General features: G+C 45.9%; 1 protein-coding gene across 1 annotated transcript in view; it reads right to left on the bottom strand.

Annotated features, from left to right (window-relative positions):
* Window positions 1-21708, bottom strand: part of LOC115458756 (protein mono-ADP-ribosyltransferase PARP4-like) — a gene marked incomplete at its 3' end in the record, with an annotated part of 153292 nt that overhangs the window by 71582 nt on the left and 60002 nt on the right. Inside the window, 3 exon segments of the mRNA XM_030188568.1 lie at window positions 76-226; window positions 1008-1191; window positions 18522-18620. Coding sequence (XP_030044428.1) covers window positions 76-226; window positions 1008-1191; window positions 18522-18620 — 434 coding nt within the window.

Here is a 21708-nt window from a genome sequence, read left to right as displayed (position 1 = left end):
TCTTATTACAGAGTTATGCAAAATAAAAATATTTTAGATTGGAAAAAAAAAGTGTAATTAAAAAATATTCTTTACCTTCTGACTGTAAATGACATGGAACTCTTTCTGCCACCTCAGTAATACTTATATCAGGAAAAAACTCTTTCACATTGTCTTCCTCCAGGCAAAATTTTACAATATATCCCATTTTGACCTGGTTTGTATTATATATAACAAATTCATCATCCTATAAAAAAAAAATTACAAACCTGTATATAGATATATAGACATATATTACAGTTACAAATCACACCAAAAAACATCCACCCATTTGTCTAAATGTGCTTCTTTTAATGCAACTGAACTGTATCATAGCACAAATGCAAACTGGAACAAGCAAGCAATCAAAACAAAAGATTAAACAGCTTAAATATCCAAATTTATTAAGACAAATTTTTTTTTAAATGGGACACTATCAACAATAATTCATGCAAGCGCCCACAAAAAACATGCGAGAAGCACAGACATAATGAACAAATAGCAGCAGACAGGTGACCAAGATATAGGGCACCAGAATGGTGGCGTGCAACATAGACAGTTCCAGGGCACACTTTATGAGCAATTCTATAACTGGAACGCAGCAGGTGCCTACTTCAACTGAGTATCAATGCACCTAACATTTAGGTGCTCACACTTACGCCAGTCATAGGGCTACTGTAAGTGCAAGTACATAAGTATGGAAGGGTGGTGCATACCGTAAAATATTCTTAACCTTTAAGGGGTATATTCTATAAGTAGTGTCTAAAACTCGGTGTGAAAATTTAACATTTAAATTTATCACCAATTATCAGTGCAGATTGACTCATTAAGTTATGCGCATTAAATGGGGGCACACGTCCAATTTAATGCACGTAACTTTTAGGGCCAAATTCTATATATGCTGTTAAGTGCCTAAATGAGAGCCTTGTCAATGGTTTTTAAGGTTCTCAAGACTCATTACTGGTATGGTTCAATATGTATTTTCATACCTCAAAGTCCGAGAGGCTGCCTGGTGCTTTCCGAACCCCATGTACACTCTGATATCCTGCTGGGGCTTTGGCTAATGAAAAATCTGTCTCGTACAGCTCCATGCATTTCCCAAGAGCCACGCTACATACCACTAAGAGCCGGGAGCCATCTGTTTCACTGGGTTTTGAGTATTTGATGCAGGTACTTTGCATAATAAAATACACAAGCAATAAATGGTTACATGTTCAAGGACATCAGTCTTGGTATGCTAGAATACTTATCATGGGGAAAAAAAAGAGTAAAAAGATAATTTGAGTCACAGATAACATTAGTTGACAACCAAGTTAAAAACTATTTATGATAAATAATTTGAGATATTCCCAAAGTGAGATTTTAAACAGTAGCAGATTCCAAGGACAGTACTCCAGTGGATACATGTATGCATTTTGTATATTTGCTTTTTAAACCTTATTCTCCCCTTGCTTTTCAACTTTTTTCAGGATGATTCTCTAGGAGAAATTAGCCAGAGGGGTAGCCAGGTTAATCTGTAGAAACAAAATCATCAAAAGATGCAGGTGGTGCCTGAAAGATTTATTGAGGCATAAGCTTTCAAGAACAAGAGTCCACTTCATCAGATGCACAAAGTATAGTGGAAGAGGTGGATATGTACGTACAGTGCTAAGACAGTTTGTGAACACCTAAATAATAAGTACAAATTCTTACCATAAGACTTTTGTTTAATTGAAAACAATCCACCCTATATTCAAAGAAGAAGCTCCAGGCCATTTAAACTGCTTAGTCAGGATTAACCAGCAATATTCAACAGCACTTAACCGGACAGTGCCGATTAATGCTGCCACTAAATGGCCAACCAGTGAGGTTAGGGGTGAGCTAAGGTTGGAAATCAGGTGGCACACAGCTCAGGCTGGTTAGCGGCAATATTCAGACTGCAAAGCAGCTAGGTTGGAGCATAAAGTTACGACAGAAAAAGGCTGTCCTAAAATTTTATGCAACAAATTTAACCGGGCACTGGTCCGATATCAGCTGTGACCTGGTTAAACTTACATAGGGTCTAGCGAGGCTGCAGCAGCCATTTTGGAATGCAGGCTGGTACCAAACAGGAACAAGTGGGAATTTCTCCTACCCGAGTTTCTTCTAGATCACCAGGAACTTTTTAGGCAAGCCCAGAGGGCCTAGGGAGGGGAGGGGAATGCCAGACTTTGCATTTGTTTTTATGCAGGTCCTCGCCAATATTCAGCTGGGATCTGCCTAGGTGTTTTATGCAGATCCCAGCTGACTATCATCCTGGACTTACATAAGCTCCGGCAGTTAACACCATTGAATTACCCCCAGATATTCAATGCGGTTGCCTAAACACGGCCCAGCACTGAATATCCGGGGCTAATTCTGGCCACCATGAGCTAAATAGGGATCGGACTATTTGCTTATGTAACAAAAAGGGTATAAATTAAACAATTCCATGTTTCATGAGAAACTATAATTTACAAAGTAGGAACAATAAGACTACTTTACCATCGGTGTGTGAACAGTAAGTGTATCCTAGCTCCCTTAGCACAATTAATTGGCTAATTAAATTCAAGTGCTTAAATAATTGGGTAACAAGTAATCTGTTCTGCAAAGTGAATCTATCTGCATGAGAATATTTGGGCATCTAAAAGATTCTGAGTTTGGCCTTCACCAAAAAAAATTTAGTAGCAACTCATTCTAAGGTCAAAAGAAATATCAGAGGATCTACAAAAAGTAGTTGATGCTCATTTGTCCAACAAGGTGTCAAGACCCTTTCTAAATAATTGCAGCACCATCTATCCACTGTGGGGGTAATTTTATAAAAGATTTTCTGTGTGTAGAGCTGATGCTAAGGGGCAGAAAAGGCCTTTTAAAAAAACTCTGTAACTGTTTACATGCATGTAAGTATATGTGCCTGTGAAGAAACAGTGGGTTTTAAGTCTGTAAAATGTATTGGATATTTTCCTGTCTTAAATATGTCTGAAGTATATTTCTCCTGTTTGGCCAGCAGATCGTGCATGTTTACACTTTAAGCTGTTACAGAGGACTGACATCTCTTTCTTTTATTTGGAACACAGATAATAGGAAGTGCCTGTAGTGATGAAACCAGTTTTTATTTGAAACTTAACTGTTCTGGGCTATGACTGGCCTGGAGTTTTGAAATTACCCAGCAGATGCTGGCTGTTGCTTCAGTTTCAGCCTGGGAGAAGAAGAGAGAGAGAGAGATCTGTTTTGCTGAAGCTCTGTGAACAGATATATGCCCTGATCTCCCCAGGTACTTTCTAGGCAGTATGTAAGTGTTTAATTAGTGTTATAATTGATCCATATTTCAGTTACCTGTTATTGTTTGCCAATTGAACTATTTTGTTCCACTGTTCAATATTTTTTAAGAGAATAAACAAATTGTTTGTTCACCCTGTTTGCCTGGATTGATAAAGAATCCTGGTGGTTTGTGTGTTGGTCTGCGAGTGCTCTCTGGGGACTGTGGCTCCAGAAACCTAGAAATCACTGGGGATAATCTGTGAGTGGGAGACTCACCCAGAGGCAGTTGTGACCCAGTCAGTGGGAGGAGAATACTAGTGTAGAGCACAAGAAGCAGGTGCAGGTGGACCTGAGCTGTGCTGGGGATAGACCATCTAAGTGGCCGCAGGGTAACCCCAGGTGGGTTCGTGACAGTGCCTAAAGGATTGTGCACACTTATACATGAGCCCTCGCAGGCATAGTTTGGAATGAAGAGGAGCTGAAATTGTAATGTACATGTGTATTTTATAAAATATGCAGAACATCACGTGCTGCTATGAGCTGAACAGCAGCATCTTGCTGAAGCTCTGGGGCCCTCGCATCCATATCATCTTAACTGCTGCACTATATCTTTGTTTGGTGCTGGATGGTGGTGGGACATTTCTTTATGGACAAACATTTGAACAAATTGCCTGCTGGGATGCGCATAAGGCTGTTAAAGAAAAAAGTAAGCCTGGCAGTGTGGAGGCCAACATGGCGAAGGATCCTCCCTTGCCGCCACCGGCCTTTACTGACACCCAGCTCCTGCAGCTAACATCGGCAGTAGAGAAAGCCTGGGAGCAGAAGTGGGAAATGATGGATCAAAAACTGGATTTGTTTCAAACGATGCTGGACGGTTTGGGGACCCGCACGGGGGACTTAGAAGCCAGGGTTTCGGCTCTGGAGGATGACTCCCACGTGTACGGCCCAGACATAGTGTGTCTAAATCAGCAGCTAAAGGAACAAATGAACAAACTGGAAGATCTTGAAAACCGCTCCCACAGGAACAACTTGCGTATACCGAAGGTATTCTCCGAGGACAGCAGGCTGATTGTTCTCACTGATGGGTGACGTCCACGGCAGCCCCTCCAATCGGAATCTTCACTAGCAAAGTCCTTTGCTAGCCCTCGCGCGCCTGCGCGCACCGCACATGCGCGGCCGTCTTCCCGCCCGAAACCGGCTCGAGCCGGCCAGTTTCATATGTAGCAAGACAAGAGAAGGGAAGACACAACTCCAAAGGGGAGGCGGGCGGGTTTGTGAGAACAATCAGCCTGCTGTCCTCGGAGAATACCTTCTACAGGTATGTAGCATTCGCTTTCTCCGAGGACAAGCAGGCTGCTTGTTCTCACTGATGGGGTATCCCTAGCCCCCAGGCTCACTCAAAACAACAACCATGGTCAATTGGGCCTCGCAACGGCGAGGACATAACTGAGATTGACCTAAAAAAATTTACCAACTAACTGAGAGTGCAGCCTGGAACAGAACAAACAGGGCCCTCGGGGGGTGGAGTTGGATCCTAAAGCCCAAACAGGTTCTGAAGAACTGACTGCCCGAACCGACTGTCGCGTCGGGTATCCTGCTGCAGGCAGTAATGAGATGTGAATGTGTGGACAGATGACCACGTCGCAGCTTTGCAAATTTCTTCAATGGAGGCTGACTTCAAGTGGGCTACCGACGCAGCCATGGCTCTAACATTATGAGCCGTGACATGACCCTCAAGAGCCAGCCCCGCCTGGGCGTAAGTGAAGGAAATGCAATCTGCTAGCCAATTGGATATGGTGCGTTTCCCCACAGCCACTCCCCTCCTATTGGGATCAAAAGAAACAAACAATTGGGCGGACTGTCTGTTGGGCTGTGTCCGCTCCAGATAGAAGGCCAATGCTCTCTTGCAGTCCAATGTGTGCAGCGACGTTCAGCAGGGCAGGAATGAGGACGGGGAAAAAATGTTGGCAAGACAATTGACTGGTTCAGATGGAACTCCGACACGACCTTTGGCAGGAACTTAGGGTGAGTGCGGAGGACTACTCTGTTATGATGAAATTTGGTGTAAGGGGCCTGGGCTACCAGGGCCTGAAGCTCACTGACTCTACGAGCTGAAGTAACTGCCACCAAGAAAATGACCTTCCAGGTCAAGTACTTCAGATGGCAGGAGTTCAGTGGCTCAAAAGGAGGTTTCATCAGCTGGGTGAGAACGACATTGAGATCCCATGACACTGTAGGAGGCTTGACAGGGGGCTTTGACAAAAGCAAACCTCTCATGAAGCAAACAACTAAAGGCTGTCCTGAGATCGGCTTACCTTCCATATGGTAATGGTATGCACTGATTGCACTAAGGTGAACCCTTACAGAGTTGGTCTTGAGGCCAGACTCAGACAAGTGCAGAAGGTATTCAAGCAGGGTCTGTGTAGGACAAGAGCGAGGATCTAGGGCCTTGCTGTCACACCAGACGGCAAACCTCCTCCACAGAAAGAAGTAACTCCTCTTAGTGGAATCTTTCCTGGAAGCAAGCAAGATGCGGGAGACACCCTCTGACAGACCCAAAGAGGCAAAGTCTACGCTCTCAACATCCAGGCCGTGAGAGCCAGGGACCGGAGGCTGGGATGCAGAAGAGCCCCTTCGTCCTGCGTGATGAGGGTCGGAAAACACTCCAATCTCCACGGTTCTTCGGAGGATAACTCCAGAAGAAGAGGGAACCAGATCTGACGCGGCCAAAAAGGAGCAATCAGAATCATGGTGCCTCGGTCTTGCTTGAGTTTCAACAAAGTCTTCCCCACCAGAGGTATGGGAGGATAAGCATACAGCAGGCCCTCCCCCCAATCCAGGAGGAAGGCATCCGATGCCAGTCTGCCGTGGGCCTGAAGCCTGGAACAGAACTGAGGGACTTTGTGGTTGGCTCGAGATGCGAAGAGATCCACCAAGGGGGTGCCCCACGCTTGGAAGATCTGGCGCACCACTCGGGAGTTGAGCGACCACTCGTGAGGTTGCATAATCCTGCTCAACCTGTTGGCCAGACTGTTGTTTACGCCTGCCAGATATGTGGCTTGGAGCACCATGCCGTGACGGCGAGCCCAGAGCCACATGCTGACGGCTTCCTGACACAGGGGGCGAGATCCAGTGCCCCCCTGCTTGTTGACGTAGTACATGGCAACCTGGTTGTCTGTCTGAATTTGGATAATTTGGTGGGACAGCCGATCTCTGAAAGCCTTCAGAGCGTTCCAGATCGCTCGCAACTCCAGAAGATTGATCTGTAGATCGCGTTCCTGGAGGGACCAGCTTCCTTGGGTGTGAAGCCCATCGACATGAGCTCCCCATCCCAGGAGAGACGCATCCGTGGTCAGCACTTTTTGTGGCTGAGGAATTTGGAAAGGATGTCCCAGAGTCAAATTGGACCAAATCGTCCACCAATACAGGGATTCGAGAAAACTCGTGGACAGGTGGATCACGTCTTCTAGATCCCCAGCAGCCTGAAACCACTGGGAAGCTAGGGTCCATTGAGCAGACCTCATGTGAAGGCGGGCCATGGGAGTCACATGAACTGTGGAGGCCATGTGGCCCAGCAATCTCAACATCTGCCGAGCTGTGATCTGCAGGGCTCCTGCCTCGGACGTGTTCTTCACCAGCCAATCGTCGAGATATGGGAACACGTGCACTCCCAGCCTGCGAAGTGCTGCTGCTACTACAGCCAAGCACTTTGTGAACACCCTGGGCGCAGAGGCGAGCCCAAAGGGTAGCACACAGTACTGGAAGTGACGTGTGCCCAGCTGAAATCACAGATACTGTCTGTGAGCTGGCAGTATCGGGATGTGTGTGTAGGCATCCTTCAAGTCCAGAGAGCATAGCCAATCGTTTTCCTGAATCATGGGAAGTAGGGTGCCCAGGGAAAGCATCCTGAACTTTTCTTTGACCAGATATTTGTTCAGGGCCCTTAGGTCTAGGATGGGACGCATCCCCCCTGTTTTCTTTTCCACAAGGAAGTACCTGGAATAGAATCCCAGCCCTTCTTGCCCGGATGGCACGGGCTCGACCGCATTGGCGCTGAGAAGGGCGGAGAGTTCCTCTGCAAGTACCTGCTTGTGCTGGAAGCTGTAAGACTGAGCTCCCGGTGGACAATTTGGAGGTTTTGAGGCCAAATTGAGGGTGTATCCTTGCCGGACTATTTGCAGAACCCACTGATCGGAGGTTATGAGAGGCCACCTTTGGTGAAAAGCTTTCAACCTCCCTCCGACTGGCAGGTCGCCCGGCACTGACACTTGGATGTCGGCTATGCTCTGCTGGAGCCAGTCAAAAGCTCGTCCCTTGCTTTTGCTGGGGAGCCGAGGGGCCTTGCTGAGTCGCACGCTGCTGACGAGAGCGAGCGCGCTGGGGCTTAGCCTGGGCCGCAGGCTGTCGAGAAGGAGGATTGTACCTACGCTTGCCAGAAGAGTAGGGAACAGTCTTCCTTCCCCCGAAAAATCGTCTACCTGTAGAGGTAGAAGCTGAAGGCTGCCGGCGGGAGAACTTGTCGAATGCGGTGTCCCGCTGGTGGAGCTGCTCTACCACCTGCTCGACTTTCTCTCCAAAAATGTTATCTGCACGGCAAGGCGAGTCCGCAATCCGCTGCTGGATTCTATTCTCCAGGTCGGAGGCACGCAGCCATGAGAGCCTGCGCATCACCACACCTTGAGCAGCGGCCCTGGACGCAACATCAAAGGTGTCATACACCCCTCTGGCCAGGAATTTTCTGCACGCCTTCAGCTGCCTGACCACCTCCTGAAAAGGTTTGGCTTGCTCAGGGGGGAGAGCATCAACCAAGCCCGCCAACTGCCGCACATTGTTCCGCATGTGTATGCTCGTGTAGAGCTGGTAAGACTGAATTTTGGCCACGAGCATAGAAGAATGGTAGGCCTTCCTCCCAAAGGAGTCTAAGATTCTAGAGTCCTTGCCCGGGGGCGCCGAAGCATGCTCCCTAGAACTCTTAGCCTTCTTTAGGGCCAGATCCACAACTCCAGAATCATGAGGCAACTGAGTGCGCATCAGATCTGGGTCCCCATGGATCCGGTACTGGGACTCGATCTTCTTGGGGATGTGGGGGTTAGTTAATGGTTTTGTCCAGTTCGCAAGCAATGTCTTTTTCAGGACATGGTGCAAGGGAACAGTGGACGCTTCCTTAGGTGGAGAAGGATAGTCCAGGAGCTCAAACATTTCAGCCCTGGGCTCGTCCTCCACAACCACCGGGAAGGGGATGGCCGTAGACATCTCCCGGACAAAGGAAGCGAAAGACAGACTCTCAGGAGGAGAAAGCTGTCTTTCAGGAGAGGGAGTAGGATCGGAAGGAAGACCCTCAGACTCCTCGTCAGAGAAATATCTGGGGTCTTCTTCCTCTTCCCACGAGGCCTCACCCTCGGTGTCAGACACAAGTTCACGGACCTGTGTCTGCAACCGTGCCCAACTCGACTCCGTGGAGCCACGTCCACGATGGGGGCGTCAAGAGGTAGACTCCCTCGCCCGCATCGGCGAAGCTCCCTCCGCCGACGTAGTCGGGGAGCCCTCCTGGGAGGCGACGGCAGCCGGCACCGCACGCAGCACCGACGCCGGAGACCTCACCTCGGGCGATGGGCCAGCCGGCGCCACGCTCGACGGTACCGGTGGCGCAAGCACCGCCGGTACCGGAGGGGTAGGGCGCAACAGCTCTCCCAGAATCTCTGGGAGAACGGCCCGGAGGCTCTCGTTCAGAGCGGCTGCAGAGAAAGGCATGGAGGTTGATGCAGGCGTCGACGTCAGAACCTGTTCCGGGCGTGGAGGCTGTTCCGGGCTGTCCAGAGTGGAGCGCATCGACACCTCCTGAACAGAGGGTGAGCGGTCCTCTCGGTGCCGATGCCTGCTGGGTGCCGACTCCCTCGGCGACCCAGAGCTCTCGGTACCGACACGGGAAGGGGACCGGTGACGATGCTTCTTCAACTTCTTGGAACGAAGCATGTCACCGGAGCTTCCCGGTACCGACGAGGAGGACGTAGAATCCAGCCGTCGCTTCCTCGGGGCCGAGGCCGAAGGAGGTCGGTCTCGGGGGGGCTGTACCGCAGGAGCCCTCAGGGTAGGGGGAGACCCACCCGAAGGCTCACCGCCACCAGCAGGGGAATGGACAGCCCTCACCTGCACTCCTGACGATGCACCACCGTCCGACGACATCAGCAGACGAGGTCCCGGTACCACCGACGTCGATGCAGCTATCCGATGTCTCGGCGCCGATGCAGAGGGCCGATGCCTCGATGCACTCGATGCACTGGCGGCCGAGGATGAAGCTCTGGACGCTGAAGACGTCGATGTACACGATACCCCCGGTGCCGATGCCGACGAAGAGCCCGAGAACAAAACGTTCCACTGGGCCAATCTCGCTACCTGAGTCCGCCTTTGCAAAAGGGAACACAGACTACAGGCCTGAGGGCGGTGCTCGGCCCCCAGACACTGAAGACACGACGCGTGCCTGTCAGTGAGCGAGATAACCCGGGCGCACTGGGTGCACTTCTTGAAGCCGCTGGAAGGCTTCGATGTCATGGGCGGAAAAATCACGCCGGCGAAATCAAAATCCGAAATGACGAAAATGAGCACCAAAAAACTTTGAGGGAGAAAAATCTCGACCGAGGCCGAAAAGAGGCCTACCCCGACGACGAAAGAAAACTTACCGGGGCAAAGACTGAAAATACGGGAAGGGGCAAAACGAAACCCAAGGGGGCTTCCGGAGCACTTCCCGAACGAATTCTAATATTTTCCGAAGAAAAAACACGTCGATTAGACAAAGGACGCGCGAGGTCGACTCTCCGGGGCTCGACACGGCGAAAAACACAACCGTACCGAGTGCGGACGAAAGAAGACTGGCCGGCTCGAGCCGGTTTCGGGCGGGAAGACGGCCGCGCATGCGCGCGGGCGCGCGAGGGCTAGCAAAGGACTTTGCTAGTGAAGATTCCGATTGGAGGGGCTGCCGTGGACGTCACCCATCAGTGAGAACAAGCAGCCTGCTTGTCCTCGGAGAAAGTGGGGTTAACAGAAAAACTCCCTGAATGGAACCTAGCGACTTGGCTGGCTAAGGAATTGGCCCTTACAGACACAATGGGCCCGGTAGTGGTGGAAAGGGCACATTGCGTCGGGCGCAGATAGGAGGATCAGAACTGACCAAGAGTAATTATGGCAAAAATATTGAATTACAGACATAAAGTTGAAATTCTTCGAGGGTTTAAATTACAGAGAGACTCACTGATGCACGACGGGCGCAACATACTGATGATTTTACAAGATTTCTCCCCCGCACAAAGCAGCATCAACAGTTTCATCCTCTCTGCTCAGCTCTTATAAAAGAATTCATTTTGCTTTACAATATCCAGCACAATTAAGGGTTTCAATTCAAGGTCAATGGCAAGCTTTCAAGACTGTAACAGAGGCAAAATCAGCATTATTGAACAACAGATTGATTGATGCGGATTAATCCATGTTGCATTTGTTGGTGTGGTACAGGAGTAAATATATTACTAGTTGCTTTAACATAGTGTATTATGGTGACATAGCCTATAAGCAGTTGCATTTGGAGGTTGGGGTCCCTAGCACTTAATGTGATCTTTGCTTCCATCCCCAGGTCTGTTCCCTGGGTAGATGGATTGGGTTAAGTTTAGGGTTGGGGGGGAATGGGGAGGGAAGGTAGGAAGGATGAGGGGACCTGTACTGGATTTACAATGGTTACATGGGAAGGGGGAGGAGTTCTCGGGAAATAGAAGGGTTGAGGGTACTGTTAACCTGGGCAAGAAGGGTCAAAATTGCATTGAATCTGTATGAATATGTTGCTGAATGTATGTTTACAGGTTTTAATGGAGGGGATAGGAATGTGCATAGGGGATATCTCTTTACCAATGTTAGTTTCTTTAAATAGCGTTTGCCTACATGAGTAATATCTTGGAATGTAGGGGGCATTAGTTCCCCGATAAAGCACTCTAAAATTTTGTCAGCATTAAAACGCCATAAATCAGATATAGCTTGTTTGCAAGAGACACGTCTCACGGATTTAGAACACGCTAAGTTGCAGAGATCCTGGGTAGGGGAGATTTACGCGGCTGCCTCACAGGGGCAGAAAGGGGGAATGGCAGTTTTGTTTCGAAAGGGGCTATCGTATAAAGCTACTTTGGTGACAAAAGGGACACAGGGGAATTACATAATTTTACATGTATGGCTGCAAGGCATAGACTTTCTGCTAGTGGTGTTGTATGGTCTCAATTGTTATGACCCAGTCTTTTTTAAATCGCTGGTTGGATGTTGCTTGCACATAAGAACTCAAAGTTGATGGTACTGGGTGATTTTAACTTAGTTTCGGACCCGGTTTATGACTGTTCCAACCCGAATTCTTTGCATTATTCAGGGCAACGGACCAGAGAGTTCTCTATACTCTCAAAATCTCTTAACTTAGTTGATGTATGGAGGGCACTGCAACCGGGTGAGCGAGATTACAATCACCAGTCAAGGGCTCATGGAACACAAGCCTGTTTGGATTATATTTTGATGGAATGTTCCTTGTTTCCTCTGACATTAGCAGAGACCATAGGGCCCGAAGAAATTTCAGACCATGCTCTAGTGTGGGTGGACCTAGAAATACCTGCTGATAGTCCGGGTGGAAAAGGGAGGAAATAGCCAGCCTACTTGTACACAGACCCTCAATTTCAGAAATACATAAATATAAGGTGGGCTTAGAATGCGGCTAATAATGGTGAACAAGCTCAAAATCAGCCACTATTATTTTGGTCTGCATCGAAGGTGGTGATACGGGGAGACAGCATTGCATTTTGTAGTATGAAGAAAAAGCGTAGAGCAGCAGGTATTTTGCATTTAGAAACAGTTACGAAGGGCTAAACGGGCCCATGTGCAAAGGCCTACAAAGGCTACTCTGGAGAACTTAAAAGCCACTCAAATAGCTCTCAATACTCTATTTTACAAAATAGAGACTAGCAAGCTCATTTTCAAAGCACTTAGCCTCCCAAAGTTCCATAGAAACCTATGGAACTTAGCCTCCCAAAGTGCTTTGAAAATATGCCCATAGGTCATCTCTTTATTATAAGTATAGATTGCAAAGGTTTGGTAATAGACCGGGACGAATGCTTGCACGACTAATTAAGAATTGGGGATGGCCTCAGACCGTGGCAGCCCTACGGGACAAGCGTGGAGTGCTTACAAGTGATCAAGGGGAAATAGGGAGCTATTCACAGAATATTTCTCCTCCCTATATAAAGCAGAGTTGATACCTCATGAGCGAAATCTATTGGATTATTTAAAGCGCTCAGGTTTACCTACACTGTCCTTAGCAGATCTGGACTGCTTGAACGCACCCCTATCGTTAACTGAGTTGCAAAAAGCGGTAAAGTCGCTAAAATTTCATTCTGCTCCAGGTCCTGATGGATTCACAGGAGATTATTATAAGACCTTACCCCCAGCGGTTCTGGCCTCCGTGCTAGAATATTATGAGGAGGTGATATAACAAGGTAAATTTCCCATTTATGCTAATACCGCGTTGATAACTTTAATACCAAAGTCGGGTAAATCATCAGAGCAGGCAGACTCCTATAGGCCGATATTGCTTCTAAATGTAGACATTAAGTTGTTAGCTAAAATATTGGCTGAAAGATTGGCACAGTGTCTACCAAAATTGATAGGATCTGAGCAGGTGGGGTTTGTATGACACCATCAAGCGGCGCATAATGTCAGACGTTTACTACTGGCAATGGCATCTCGCAGAGATAAAGGTGTTCCATTCTTGGTGGTTAGCTGGGATGCAGAAAAGGCCTTTGACCAGGTGGGATAGGACTATGGCTGCTATGGGAATTACTGGTTGGTTTTTACAAACGATACAAGCTCTCTACTATCATCCTCAGGCATGCGTGTTAATTAATGGTATTAAAGAAAAAGAATTTATTATAGAAAGAAGCACTAGGCAAGGATGTCCCCTCTCTCCTTTATTTTTTGTGATATCATTAGAGCCATTGCTCCGGATGCTCTCGCTTACAAAGGGGATAGAGGGCATCTCTCTTGCAGATCAATGTATCAAAGACTGGCTTATGCTGACGATTTATTACTGATATTGACAAATCCACCCCAATCACTAGAGTTGCTGCTTACAAGTATTAGGCAATTTGGGCACATTTCTGGTTTCAAGATGAACTTAAATAAATCCTTTGCTCTTCCTGTATTAACAGGAAGGCAAATAAATTGGAGAGAACAGTTTCCCCTTAACTGGGCACAGGGCTCAATTAAATATTTTGGAGTACACATTCCAGCAGATTTAAATTTGTTATATGAAAAAAATATTCAGTGGTTATTAAAGGAGACAAAATTGAGGTTGCATGCATGGGGCTCCTTACCTATTTCATTGTTAGGACGTATAGCATTATTCAATATGTTTATTGTCCCCAGATGGCTTTATGTCTTTCAGATCCTACCTTTGTATTTGAAATGGGGGGATGAAAGGAAACTGAACACATTGGTTCAGTGTTTTCTCTGGCAAGGTAGGAAAGCTCGTCTTCCCATATCAACCTTATATATACCGGTGGAGTACGGGGGGTTGGGATTACTTAGCATAAGATTTCTTACTATTGCCAGTGGCATGAGGCATATTAATGACTGGTTTAGAGCCACTCAAGATTACTGTAATACAACTATGGAGTTACAACTCTCCCTGGGAGTTCATTTCAGTAGTTATTTGCACACAAACGGTGAGTCCATACCAAATGTGTTAAAACATTCTTTGATTATGAAGTCTGCAAAAGCAGTTAGGAGGTGGATTTGCCAATTACATCGTTTTTCTGCAAAGGTAACACCATATTTGGCAATTTGTGATAATGCGGCCTTTGCACCAGGACAACTGTATTCTGTCTTCCGCAGATGGAAGAAGCAAGGTATTGTGTACTTACTACAGGTGGTTTCCAAAGAAGATCGTATAAAAACTTTTCAAGGTCTCCAAGTAGAATTTGCCTTGCCACATTTTGATGAGTTCCATTATGCTCAACTGTGGCATTATGTATCATCGCTGCCTTGGGAGTCAATGACAGAAGACATACAAGAAGAACTTTCATCTGCTTTCTCTTTAGAAGTGCAGCATAAGGTGTTGCTTTCTTTTCATCACAGGCATACACGGGACTCAATACCTGAGTTGGATTATTCAAGATTGTTGTCTTTGTGGCAAAGAGATTTACAAGTAAACATCACTGCAGCGCAAATTAAATCGCATATACTTTCGATTCAGCGTTTATCTCCATTGGCATTACACTGGAAGTTACAATACAAATTTGTCCTCCGTTTATATATATCTCCTCGAACGGCATTTCATATGGGACTTTCTCCTTAGGGGTCAAGTCTGAAGTGTGGAGCCAGTGGTGCGACCCTAGGACATATGTTCTGGTCCTGTAAAGGCATTGCAAGTTTTTGGAAAGCAATCATGCTTCACATATCTAGCTTGTGGAAGACAGGTTGGCATTACGACCCTGCACTCTTGTTTGGACAGCCTAAGTTGGGACACCCGATGCCGTGTGGATTTGCATCCTTTGTCTCTAGGGCCATTATTGTATCCAAGCAGGTAATTCTGGCAGAGTGGCTGACATATAAATACCCTTCACTATAACAGTGGTGTATGCACATGCTATTTCTAATGCGTATTGAGCGGGTGGGAATTACAGATTTTAATTCCAAAGCTGGAGATAGTTTTCAACAGAGTTGGAGCCCCTTTTGGAACACTTTAAGACCCTCAGCCCGGAGCCACCTGTTGAACTTATAGACTTAATGATGAGGAGGGATGTTTGGGAGGGAGGGGAGGGGGGAGGGTAGGGATGGGAAAGGTGTAGTGGGTAGCAATTGGGAGGTTAGTTTACAAACTGGATGAAATGGGATATTTCTACAGACAGTTGTTGTAGCAATGTACTTGGATTTGTTTGTTTGAATAAAAATGATTTAAACATAAAATATGCAGAACATGTGTAGCGTACAGGCAGGGCCGCTGAGAGACTGGGCCGGGCCTGGGGCAAGGCTGCCCCTGGGGCCCCGCCCCCACCCCCATCCCCTGCATTGAAATCACAACGTCTCTCACCTCCATGTGAAAGTGCTGCAGGCAGCAGATTGCTTCCCTTCAGGCCTCCTTCCCCCCCTGTGACCCGCCCTCGCGGAAGTTACGTCAGACGAGGGCAGGACAAAGGGAGGGAAGGAGGCCCGAAGGGAGGCGATCTGCTGCCCTGCTGCGCTTTCACACAGAGGTGAGAGGCGCTGTGATTTCAATGCAGGGGGCCCGGCCCGGTGGCAGACGGTTGGCGACGGAGGACGGGTGGGACTGCGGCGCCGGGCCCCCCTTGGAGGCCCGGGCCTGGGGAATTTTGTCCCCCCTGGCTCCCCCCCCCCCCCCTCGGCGGCCCTGAGTACAGGCACACAATTACAACTTCGGAGTACATGAAAAAGTGCCTATTTTATAAAAGCAATTTAGACATCTTTTATAAAATTATCCTATAAGGCTACAAATAGAAAAGTTGAAGAGTACTGGGAAAGCAATCCTAAATCATAGTGCTTAGCCATATGTACAATGGCTGAATATAGCCGCTATACATATGCCAGTAGCAGTGACTAACTTGTACATATATTCAGCACCACTGCCTATTCACATGTTGGGCTGTGGACCTGTAGAGTACAGCAATTTGATTCAACTCCTGAAGAAGCTGAAGATCGAACCAACTTGAAGTCTTGAGCTGGGCACGGTGGAGTTTGGATGTCAGTAAGACCACATTATTGGTGCTGCTTCAATAGAGCTACAAAATTATAAATTAAATATTTGGAGTGACTATTTTTGTAAGACTTTTTAGTAGGTTACAAGTGAGTTGTCAATGATTGCACTGTAATAAATGAATTTGTACATACAGCACAAGCTACAGTGGTTTGATTTGGTGATGGTTTGATCAGGGGAGCAAGGACTATTAAAGCCTTATCGAGCTGAGACTGTGAAGCTCCTAACATTTTGCGAGTCATCTACTTCACCTAATAATTTTCACATTCAGTTAATCAGATCCAGCAATTTATTGTGAGCAGTGTTACAGAGTTCCAACAGATTGCAAGTATACTGATTTTAGCCTGTGAGGGTCTCTTTTGGAGTTGAATAAAAAAATCAAAATATATCATTTTTTATAACATATGTATTCAATGGGAATAGTTTTCTCTCTTATTAGGGTTTTGATTAGAATCTAATCATGTTTTTGAGTATAAACTGTACTAAAATACACACTGTTCTAAGAGTTCACAAACTGTTTCTCAAACACATACACATATACACGCACATGTGGTGATTTTCATTAAAGTGTTATTTGGATGGGATAAAAGAAGGGAGAACAATGATGCCAAACTTCTCTCTACCCCAACTCCTCTCCCCTTTGTACAGTTAAGACATTGTTAATATATATATATATTTTTTAATTCAAAGTGGTGCCTACCCTGGAAACAAGCCCCCCCTCCCAAAAGAAAAATCTAGAAGCTGAGCTGTAACTACCCTCTTCCACCTTGACCTTCCCAGAAGAGTGGCAGACAGACTGCACCCTCCCCATGAAGAAAAACAACCAGACCATGCCTCTACCACACATCAGCACAGTCAAACTTCAACAGGGTGACTGGCAGAGTGGCCAGTCAGTGCCATGCCCCTAGTGATGGGAACTTGATTGGGAGATGAGGCTTATGGTGGGAAATGGACAGCTGCCCCAGGGCTTCAGTTTCCAGGCAGGTGCAAAGCAGTTAACCAAAGGTATGGCTCCTCAAGCCCTTCACTGGCTTGGATGAAAGAAGCAGAATAAGGGCTGGTTGTCTAAAGGTTTTCAGCCTGCAGTAAAAGGGGCATTGCTCAATTGTCCACTGTACATGGAGAACTACCAGGAAGAAAACTGGGACTCCTTTTCCTCAACCCACAGGGCTAATGAATCGACTTCCTCCTCTCCTCGTTTCAGCTCATTTGGGTCACTGATGCTGCTTCCTGCTCCTTCAGTCCCTGTCAGGTGCTGAGGCTGCCTCTTTCCCTTCAGGCTATACAAGCTGCCCAGGTGAAAAGGTTCATGGTCAGTGACCCAGCACAAAATCACCACTGTATTACATTACACTTCATGCTTCTGCCACAGTGAAAGCCTATGACTCAATAAAGTTGTAGGTGCCAACAGCAAATAGCGAAACACCACATACCCAAAGAGGCCAAACACACATAATCCAAACATTTTATATTTAAACAAAACTTTAGGTACATGATTTGTAAGCAGTCTGGCATCAGTTGGTATGTTATTATCCTTTTTATTTGTTTCTATAAGATCTATGAATATGCTTTTTATGCTCTCCTGGTTTTTATTCACCTATGCTGTTTTATTTTGTTTTTGTGTAAACCATCCTTTTTCAGTCCCTATTGCATAATTGCTTTACACTGACCAACTAGATTCCAATACCCATAGCCAGCAAGAGCCAAAGAGAGCAACCTGTCCTACTCTTTTAGAACAGAGGTTCTAAACCCAGTCCTCAGGTACACCCAGCCAGTTAGGTTTTCAAATACCCACAATGAATATGCATGAGATAGATTTGCATACAATGGAGGCAATGATTGTAAAATTCTCTCATGCATATTTGCAATGTATATCTTGAAAACCAGACTGGTTTGATGTGTCCTGAGGACTGGGTTACATACCCTTGAAATGGAGGTAGGGCATGCAAATCTCTGTCATGCAAACTCATTGTGGGTATCCTGAAAACCTAACTGGCTAGGTGAGTCCTGAGGACTGGGTTCAGAACCCCCGCTCTAAATGAAGAAAAGCAGTCTGCTTAAACCATTCTCCCAAGTGCCACAGATTAAGTTGCAGAACTTTAAGCTGAGATACTGATCCAGATAAAATGGAAATATTATACAAGTCAAAATCATAAGGAGTCAAATGCATGTTATGGCATTTGTTATGCAGCCAGCAATTTAATTTGTTAATGAGATAATGAGGATAACTTTCTAATAGGCTAAGTGAAAAACAGGAATTCAATTTAAATAATTATAGCACTAATATAAGCTAATTCTGTAATATCCTAGTTGAAAAAAAAAGATGGATAACAATGGATAACAAGCATGAGTAATGGAATAGGAAAGACACATCCCCAGACTTCAGATACTACTCCTGGATGAGATACAGAGATAGAGAGATACAGAGATAGATATAGAGAAGGCCCAAAACATGCCAGACCTGATGGAATCACCAAAGTAAATGCCGCTGCCAAGGTTCCCAATATCTGTCCTCTCCAAGCCATGATCTTCTACCACCATCTTTGGTAGAAGTAAACCACTGTGAGGATGAGGGAAAGAAAAATGAGTAACACATCCAGATATGCTGTCATCTGATCACAATGTTGCTCTCTGACATAAAATGGAAGTGTTCAAGATGCCACATATAAATAAGACATTTCACAGAAACTGTAGAAAAGGTAATCTGGAAAAGTTTATTTATTTATTTTTGTGCATTTTTACCCCACATTTTCCCCACATGAGCAGGCACAAGTTTATTAGAAAGGATGTGGGGACACATTTACAAAAACATCAGATCTGTTTCATATAAAATACAGTAAGTCAAATCCGTTATACTATATCAAAATCTCAATGTTTCCAAGTATTTTTTTATGTTGTCCATTTCTAATCAGAGGTGGAAAAAGAAGGCTGCTAAGAAAATGCAGTGAGGAACACGGAGATACCCATTTTAATAACACAGTAGCAAAGAACCCGTTCTTAGATGGCTTCTTAAGACCCAAACTTTGTTTGGCCCATGGAGAAAAGCAGCTCACCACCAAGTATCAACTCTGATGCCATGACCTCCCAGGTGTTATTTAATGCTCTTACCGCAAAGCATCTAGTTGGAAATGACTGCTCTTACCGCAAAGCATCTAATTGGAAATGACTGCAGATGGTCATAACGGGAACCATGAGGTTGCATAAGGATGGTGGTAGAGATCATGAGTCTCCCAAGAGAGATGCTGAGGACAATCTATTGACACATGGATTGGTTTAAGGAGATAAGGAGTAACCTTTATGAGTTTTGTGGTAGGATTTCTGAGATGGTGGAGGTAGAGAATGACGTGGGGACAGTTTATCCCCGTCCCATCCCTGTGAACTCTGTTCCTGCCCACGCCCATCCCGGTGAACTCTGTGCCTGTCCCATCCCTGCAAACTCTGTCCTCATCCACAGAAGCCGCAAACAGTTGATTTTATATTTAAATCTTTTATTACAGTATAAAAATGAATATTCTGAATTGTCATTAATAAAGCAAAAATAGAACGAAGATACATCCCCCATCTTCCCTCCCTCCTCTCCTTTCACAAATGATCCCCTCCCCTACACTCCTTCTTTGTCCCACTACAAAAAACACCCTTGCATTCAGCAAATATGAAGCAGAAGCACTCCCCTATACTCCTGAACAAGTGTTCTGCTTTTTAATCCAGCTTCTCTCATGCCCCCTGCCCCCTTCCTAGCCTCTCACATAGGTTCTCTCATGCCCCCTGCCCCTATATGGTTATTAACACGTTAATTGTCCACCCTGTCCCCTGCTTCCGGCTCACTTTTGTGCTGCGCGTAGCACATACATCGAGCGCCCTCATTTCCTGTTTCCGCAAGGGCAGGACCAAAGCTTCAGAGACAGAAGGGAAGGCCGAAGGTGCGCCGAGCAAACAACACACTTTTCGCTGCCGACGCCGCCTTAACCCCGACGAGGTATGCCTTTTAGATTTCGGAGGAGGGGGGGCCCTGGTGCTAGGAGGGAGGGAGGGCGGGCAGCCTGGTGCTCGGAGGGAGGGAGGCCTGGTACTGGATGCTGGGTGGGACAGAGGCCTGATGCTGGGTGGGAGGGAGGCCTGGTGCTGGGTGGCAGAGAGGGTGGGAGGCCTGATGCTGAATGCTGGGTGGGAGGGAGGGAGGCCTGGTGCATGGTGGAAGGGAGGGATGCCTGGTGCTGGGAGGGAGGCCTGCCTGCCTGGTGCTGGGAGGGTAGGGGGGGAGAGGAGGGTTGCTGGACATGGATGGAGGGAAAGAAATGAAGAAAGGAGGAAAGTAAAGAAATAAATGGAAAGGAAGCCCTGGAAACGGAGTTAAGAGAACAGATAGAGAGCAGCAGAATCAGAGACTAGGACCAATATGGATGGAAAAACAAAATCACCAGACAACAAAGGTAGAAAAAAATCATTTTATTTTCATTTTAGTGTTTGGAATATGTCCAATTTGAGAATTTACATCTGCTGTCTTATTTTGCACTGGGTATACTGGAGCTGTAACAGCTTACAGAAATGATTTATAATGAAAAAAATAATGTTATTTTTTTCTCCTATACTAGTATAATATTTTCAATCATGTCTGTTTATATGCGCCATGGCTGGTGTAAGGGGTGTGGCTATCACAGGGGTGGAGTCATATATGGTGACCCCGCCCATAATGAGTACCAGCACCTGTTATTCAGGTTAAATTGCCCTGTTGGCACTTTGTGATAAATAATTAGATTTTGGGTTGCTGTTTGGGCACTCAGTCTCTGAAAGGTTCGCCATCACTGGTCTAGAGAAACACAGAAAAGGCGTAAAGCCTTTTTGGTTTTGTGCCCAAGGACTTTGGCATTAGGTGCAAATTTTGTACTTAAATTTTCTTGTATATGCAGTATATTAATTCAGTCTAAACAATTTCAATTCTTTGATCCCAAGCAGTTAGAAGATTTTTTGCTGTCTAAAGAAGAGGTTAATGTTATTGTCTAGACACAGATGTACACTGTAAGATAGCTTGGCGTAAGCTACCTGGGTAGCATAAATTTAGTATTGCTTCTTAGATACGTTAAGTAATCTTTTTCCTTTCTTGGATCTAATTTACCTAATGTATAGTGGGCAAAAGTGGTGAAGCTATTTCAGTTAAGGATAACTTTGAATATTTTGTTATGAGGTATTTCCAATTTCTTGTATTATTTTTCTCTGAGTTGTATAATATATATAATTTAATAAAAATAATGAACATAACTTTGAAAAGGAAGACTATAATAAAATGAGGAAAATGGTTAAAAATAAACTAAAAGGATCGACTCCTACAGTTAGGACACTAAAACAGGCGTGGACGCTATTCAAAAATACCATCTTGGAAGCCAGTCCAGATGAATTCCACATATTTGCAAAGGTGGAAAGAAAAGAAAACGACAGCCAGCATGGTTAAAAGCTGAAGTAAAAGAGGCTATTACAGCCAAAAGATTGTCCTTCAAAGAATGGAAAAAGGATCTAAATTAAAAAAATAAGAAGCAACATAAGAACTGGCAAGTCAGATGCAAAGCATTAATAAAGACGGCTAAAAGAGATTAAGAGAAATATGCCGCAGAGGCTAACAGTAACAACCTTTTCAGATACATCAAAAGCAGAAA

Source organism: Microcaecilia unicolor, unplaced genomic scaffold (assembly GCF_901765095.1).
Source record: "Microcaecilia unicolor unplaced genomic scaffold, aMicUni1.1, whole genome shotgun sequence".
NCBI classification, from domain to species: Eukaryota; Metazoa; Chordata; class Amphibia; order Gymnophiona; family Siphonopidae; genus Microcaecilia; species Microcaecilia unicolor.
Note: the sequence above shows the minus strand (reverse complement) of the source record. Positions and strands in the feature narration are given on the sequence as shown.